The sequence below is a fragment of the Antedon mediterranea genome, chromosome 10, assembly GCF_964355755.1.
Source record: "Antedon mediterranea chromosome 10, ecAntMedi1.1, whole genome shotgun sequence".
In the NCBI taxonomy this organism is placed as follows: domain Eukaryota; kingdom Metazoa; phylum Echinodermata; class Crinoidea; order Comatulida; family Antedonidae; genus Antedon; species Antedon mediterranea.
The window spans coordinates 19,372,521-19,379,153 of NC_092679.1; the positions used below are offsets into that span (position 1 = coordinate 19,372,521).

The following is a 6,633-nucleotide window of genomic DNA, read 5'->3' on the forward strand; positions in this document are numbered from 1 at the left end:
AAAATAAGGAGAAGTCATGTGACAACCATCATTATTTTTATGTGTGACTACCAGAGCGTGAAAGAGCTCGAGAAAAGGAGTCATACCAATCTACGCCCGGGAGGGCCCGGTATCACCGGTAGGGAAATACGATATAAAATGTTATCAAGTACATGCTAACATTATATTTAATGTTATTATGATATTTAATTGTACGTTTATACAAAATACTGATTATGTTTTATTTCTAAACTGAAGTAATGTTTTGTGTGGCGTTGAACGCGTTTGTGAACGCGTTGAGACGAATGAATAATTTAAACAATATTTCAACTGATTTTAATTTATAAGTTAAATTAAAATAATGTTCATTTTATATTATAAAACCGGGACTCTCTACCAGACGACACCGGGCACCTACCAGACGTCACCGGGCACCTACCAGACGTTGACGCATATGCGTCGTTTTTGCACCTTTTTTGGAACCCATCATCATCAAAACGCACACAACAACGCACACGTAAATACCAAGAGAGGGCAGCAAACAATTTGATCGACTTTCCTTTATGTATTTTGTGACACATGAGTAGAGTAAAAACATCTGCGATTTTAGGTCTATAGCTTTAAAAATCATTAATAAATTGCAATAATGTTTAAACGAAAGTTAGACGCATTGGGTTATTGTAGTGGTGATTTACATATTAGAGGTAAATGTATAGTTTTGAATTTGGCTAGGCCTAGGCTACCGAGTAATTTATGAGTACTACTACTACTAGCTAGGCCTAGCTAGGCCCTCTAGGTTAGGCCTAGTACTAGGCCTACTACTCTAGTAGGTTAGGGACGATATGCATGGGGAGATGGATGGCGCGCACCATATCCGAGTTCTGAGCATGAGGAGAGGGAGGCCTAGCTTTGGGTTTTTCCCAACAAATATTGTGGTGACCTGAAAAAGGTTCCAGTTGTTGTTCCAGACAATTTTGGTCAGACTACAAAATTAAATGTTGGGGGAAAAAATAATAAAATAAAAATATTCTTTTCTTTCTATGTCGTTTTATAAATGTTAATGCCACAAATTATTAATTGTGCAGATGATGTTGAATGGAGAAATTTTGTTTATTGGATTGAAGACCAACGAATTCGATTTTATACAATACAAGACAGAGATAACCTGCGTACAGCTACAGGAGAGAAATGGACAGAAGCCTGTGAAAAGGTACCTTTTAACCTGGGTGGGGCTTGTTGGAACTACAGCCAACAGAGACCTAGATCTTGGTATTTGTTTAGTCGTTTGTCCAAACAAATTCTGAAAAAAAAAATAATGAAATAATTCAAGTCGCACAATGTCAATAGTTACAGTATTTACTCGCAAGAAAAAAAATATATATATACCTGATAAACAATAATTGAAGCAAAACATTTGTCAACTAGAAGACCATCTTGAAGTCAATGTATATACTATATATAAAAATATTGATTAATTTGATTAAAACTACTAAATTGCCTATTCAAAGTTTGATTTAGATGTTTTATAAAAAATAAAATGGCATAAAATTAGTAAACATTTCATTATTATTAACCTGTAGTATTTACAAGTCCTACAATGCCCATACAACATAGGGGACAGAGTGGTGATAGCAGACTGGTTACTTGGACAGGCGGTGAGACTAGAATATGGAGAAAAAGGTAATATGATCAATACTCTTCCATTATTTAATCACCAGGCATAGCGATATCCAACACTTCAGTCCAAGGGTCCTGGGTTCAAGTCCTGTCATATTTCTGGATTTTTTCTAATGACAAAAATTACAACTCCACTCCCATAGATTTGTAATAAGACGTTTTTTATGTAGAGCATCTTGTATATGTTTGTCTTGTGAACAGGATTGCCACCTTTAAGAAGGATAGTGAGGAATTCACTTATGGTTATCCTTGGAAATTCGCCTAAATATATAAAAACAAAACTTAGTTAGATTGAGTGAAAGAAATGTCCTCAATCATTGCCCATATATACTAAGAATAAATAGCTGGCACAAGATTTTTCAAGAAGGAGCGCTAACATAGTCTGTCAAAAAAAATATATCAAAACGTAATTCATTATTTTATTTCATTTACCAAATAAGAGAAGAGTGCATGCCCCCAAGAGCAACCTCACTGAATCCACCCATGATTCTCAAGTGTAGTTTAAAACAAACGATCTCTAACATAAATATAATATAATTTATTTTTAGTTGAAAAATATAAAGCAGCCTCAGTTGAAAGTATCGTTCATGGAGCAGTCACCAAAGATCCCTTTGAGCATTTTAAATGTAAGCCTTTTTTTTTTCAATTTGATATCTTTTACTAATGGTTTCTAGGATGCTGCTTATTTGTGACAAGTGAGAAGTTGATTGTTAAGGAGGCCTGTAGAAATTATAGGGGAGATGACGTACCATTTGGTGCAAAAGTCTCTAGACCCAAAATATGTGTAGAAGTCTCTACACCTCTACCTTATAAAAAAACTCCTGATCATAGTATGTAATTCACTGTCTGCTTTATTTGAAATAAAACTTTACTTATATTATTGTACAGAATACCTTCTATAATCTCTACTTGTCTTTTTTCAGTGGATGATTCAAACTTCAAAGCTGGTTTAGCATCCATTTGCCGGCAGCTTAACATGCCCGAGCACTTTGATCAGGAAGTAACGCTACGTGGCGTTAGTATCCTGATAAATCAACGTTTGTCCAAAGAGGCATTGGAAAACAAACAGTTTACAAGTCAAGAGGTTTGCTATATATATTTAGTAATGTACTTAGGGTTTTTACAACATTATCCGCTTTATAAAACAATGTTATTATTATTATTAAGTTATATGCATGATATGCATATAACCTCTTGATTCTGTCAGAATCTTTATTTATTTCTTTATTTATTTATTTATTTATTTATTCTTTCCTTAGCACTATTTGTCCCTGAATTATCTTGATATCAGTTTCATCTATCTAAGTCAATTTTTCAGAGTATATTCCTTATGGCCAGGAATCGATGTGGTTATGTTTTCAGGGTGCGCAATCAAACATTACGCGGTCTACGCGCGATTTAACGAAATCACGTTTGTAATCATATCTTCACAAGCATGAATCACTTTTAAACAAAATTTGGTACTCATAAATTTCAGGTCATATTTCATCATATGGCAATACAATTACGTGCGTAGCGCATATAACGCATGCGTACGGGCGCTTAAAATGTTGAAAATTGTCAGAATTTATTTTCGATGAAATTAGAGTACGTTTCAGGCAATTTTAAGCGTTTAAAAAATTGCCATGAGTGCGCAGATTTTTGCATGCGCACTGCGCGTCAAACATTAATGCGCACTATTTTTGTCCGATTACTGTTGTATAACCTTTCTTTAATAATATCATCATATTTTATTCACTTTTCAACGCGAAACAGCATTATACGAGCACGTCAAAAGTGACAGGCTACGCACGTGTAAGTTAACAAAAATAATGGTGAAAATATGCTAAATTTTAAAATTAATATATATCGTTAGAATGCTCGGGAACAACTATTTTTCATTAAATTTTCTTGAAGTGTATGTATCATATGTATGATTTATTATGAAATTAGAAGAACAAAAGTTGATTAAGTCATCATTAATGGCATATTAAATTTAACAAAATTAATTTCGACAATCAAACAAATTATAACATTTTCTTAGGCCAAAATAACAAACTTAACATTAACTTTCTTCCTTAAGAAGTTCATATATTAAAGTTAAAAGTATATAGTTTGACAGTGCATCGTTTTTTTTATTTTTAAAGATGTCATCATAGTAAAACATTATAATTCATTGCGGTATGTAATATCTATCTGCACCAAAGTGTTTACTGCATAGTAAATACACGGAGGAATCTTTCCTTAACTTTTAGTCAGTTGTGTATGGCTCGGTGGTCTCTGCTTGTGTCTATAGCATTCAAGTACCGAGTTCGAGTCTCACATTGGGAAACCAAACGAAATAAGATTTTTTTAATTATCCGTATTGGTTGTTCAATTGTATTTCTTAGTGTTAGATTATACACATGATTTATAATGAAATCTAAATAAAAACACAAATGTGGTTTATGACATTATTATACGCAGAAAGATCTTTGATCGGATTATGATACCGGCTATTGTATTTGCGTTTGCAAGATCCTATCATATATTATAAATAACTAACAATTCTGAGAAAATCAATCAATCAATATATCTTAAATCAATCAATTATCTTTATTTAAATCAATGCATATAACCTATAATTCGTCATAGTGACGAATTAAATCTAGTTATTATAGAGGTTTGCAGAATTTAGACTTGCATATCATTTAACTATTCAATATAACAAGAACTTTTTACTTCAAAACAGCAAGTCTGAGTATAGGCCTAATAAGTATTAGTAATAATCTTGTGCAGTTTGACTGGAGAGTTATATAAAACAACCTCCTGCTACTAGGCTAAGCATTGCAACATTGTACATCCATCATAGCCTGAAAATAAGCAATCCTGACCACATAAAAAGCCAATATAAATAATGTGTGTAGTTTATTAGTTTGTTGTGTGTATATTAAAATAGACTTGGTGGATTTACTGCAGAGAACAAAAAGTAATCCAGACATGATAAGCGCTATATAAATGTCGCATTACATTGCATAAGCCAATAATGTGTGTACTTTACTAGATTATACTATGTATATTAATTCATGTAATAATTAATTAATTTGATTCAAAGGGTGTTGCATTCAATCTGGAGGACTGTCCTTTAGGATTTGATACTGAAGGTAAGTTGAGTTCTTCACTATTTGAACATATTTTTTCAGAAAACATGGTTATCTTTTGTAAAGACATGGGTATCTTTTCTGCACGTCAACCTGTCTTAAAAACATGAAATAATTCCAACCCAACTAGACTTGCTTGAGTGATATATATTTCACTGCAATTTGCTTAAGCTCTGTCTACGCTATCAAACAAGTTTGAAAAAAAAATTAATGGTAGTAATATGACATCATCATGTCCATATATGGGCACATCACATTTTGTGACATAACGTTTCATAGTGGAAACAGAGCTTTAGATTGCAAAATGCAAAAAAAAAATAGAAATTGGTGAAAATTTGTTTCAATCTGTAAAATATTTTAATCTCATAATTTATTTGTAAATTGAAAGAAATGTTTCTTAACGTTATTCTGATTTTGAAAGAAATAAATGTTTACTTGATTGATTGATTGATTAATAAGTTATAAATTAATTAAATCTTTTCAGATAGAAACTTAAACGAAGCTGCTAAGGTTTTACGTCTACTTCACGTAAACGAACTTCGAGAATTACAGACGAAAATCAATGAAGCGATAGTGAGCGCGCAAAGTGTAACGGCCAATCCCAAGACGGATGAACGGTTAGGAAAAGTTGGTAGGATGTAAAAATGTATATTACTGTGGATAGCAGTTTGTATGAAGTAATACATACCCGAGAGGTTGGTAGAATGTATAGGTTATCTTGTGCAACATCAATTATACCTATAGCAGTTTGTATAAGGTAAGGGATTATGTGAAAATTATTATACTGCAGTTACTGCAGTAATGAGTCTTTTACTGCAATAACTAAGTTTGTTTCAAAGAAGAAGTTTATGAGACACTGCAATAATATAAACAGTGTGTATTGTTTTCTAAAGAAAATAATTGCATAAACAAAATGTACAGTAGTTACTGCAGTAACTGCAGTAGAATAATTTTGACTTGATTTCAAATAAAACACACACTTGAGAAGTTGGTAGAGTGTAAATAGGTATAGGTTGTTACATCAATTAGACCTATAGCAGTTTGTAGAAATAACACAACACATGCCTGAGAAGGTATTTAGTGCTACTCAACAAGGTTAAAGCTTAGTTCACATTTGGCTGAATGCACATTATGGTATAGTAGACAGATTGTGTCTTGATAACAAAGCCAGAGTAGTGTGAACTAATGCTAATCAACAATGTTAAGCTCGGTTCAAATTTGGCTGAATGTTCATATAGTACACAGATTGTGTCTTTATAACAAGTGTGAACAGGAATCTAATGCTACTCAACAATGTTAAGCTCAGTTCACATTTGGCTGAATGTACACGGATTGTGTCTGTATAATCTCGGTACTGTAATACATATGTATAATCTTGACATATAGACCATACATGTGAGACATATTTGACACTTTGTATCATATTATTGCATAGAATACTGTAGACACATATATCAAATTAAGACATTTGTTGGCAACCAGTGCTTTTGTTTCTAAAGATGCAACAAGAATATTTACCGATTGTTGTCTCGCAGAAAGATTGAAAAGGCCTAAAAATTGGCAATTCTCAATTAAGAAACGATAGAAAATAAGCCTACATTGTGTTAAAATAAAATTCAACTGAGCATAGAAAAGAATTTAATTTAGAATTTATTGTTTACTTGTCAACCATTTTTTGCCCATGAGTTAATCTTAAACTATACTTTACGAGATTTAAAAAAGCATATTTTTTAAACATAGCTTAATGTGTTTTTAAAAAAATTTATGTTGTCTAAAATTAAATAATTTGTTTTGTTCATACAGTTCATTCGAATTATTTATTTAAATGTATATATCTATAAAATATATAAAACGTAGG

General features: G+C 32.1%; 1 protein-coding gene across 3 annotated transcripts; it reads left to right on the forward strand.

Moving 5' to 3' along the window:
• Nucleotides 1-24: 24 nt before the first annotated feature.
• On the forward strand, nucleotides 25-6,503 carry LOC140061157 (RNA transcription, translation and transport factor protein-like). Of its 3 annotated transcripts, none has more exons than XM_072107628.1 (7): nucleotides 25-118; nucleotides 1,065-1,189; nucleotides 1,560-1,659; nucleotides 2,205-2,282; nucleotides 2,580-2,740; nucleotides 4,730-4,778; nucleotides 5,260-6,503. In XM_072107628.1, exons 1-7 carry the CDS (start codon nucleotides 40-42, stop codon nucleotides 5,415-5,417), a joined length of 750 nt encoding a protein of 249 aa, XP_071963729.1. In that variant the 5' UTR covers nucleotides 25-39; the 3' UTR covers nucleotides 5,418-6,503. The 3 variants fall into 3 exon arrangements, with proteins under 3 accessions (XP_071963729.1, XP_071963732.1, XP_071963730.1); XM_072107631.1 differs by lacking the exon at nucleotides 25-118 and adding an exon at nucleotides 530-589; XM_072107629.1 differs by lacking the exon at nucleotides 25-118 and adding an exon at nucleotides 545-683 and having other exon boundaries at nucleotides 5,260-6,501.
• Nucleotides 6,504-6,633: the final 130 nt, after the last annotated feature.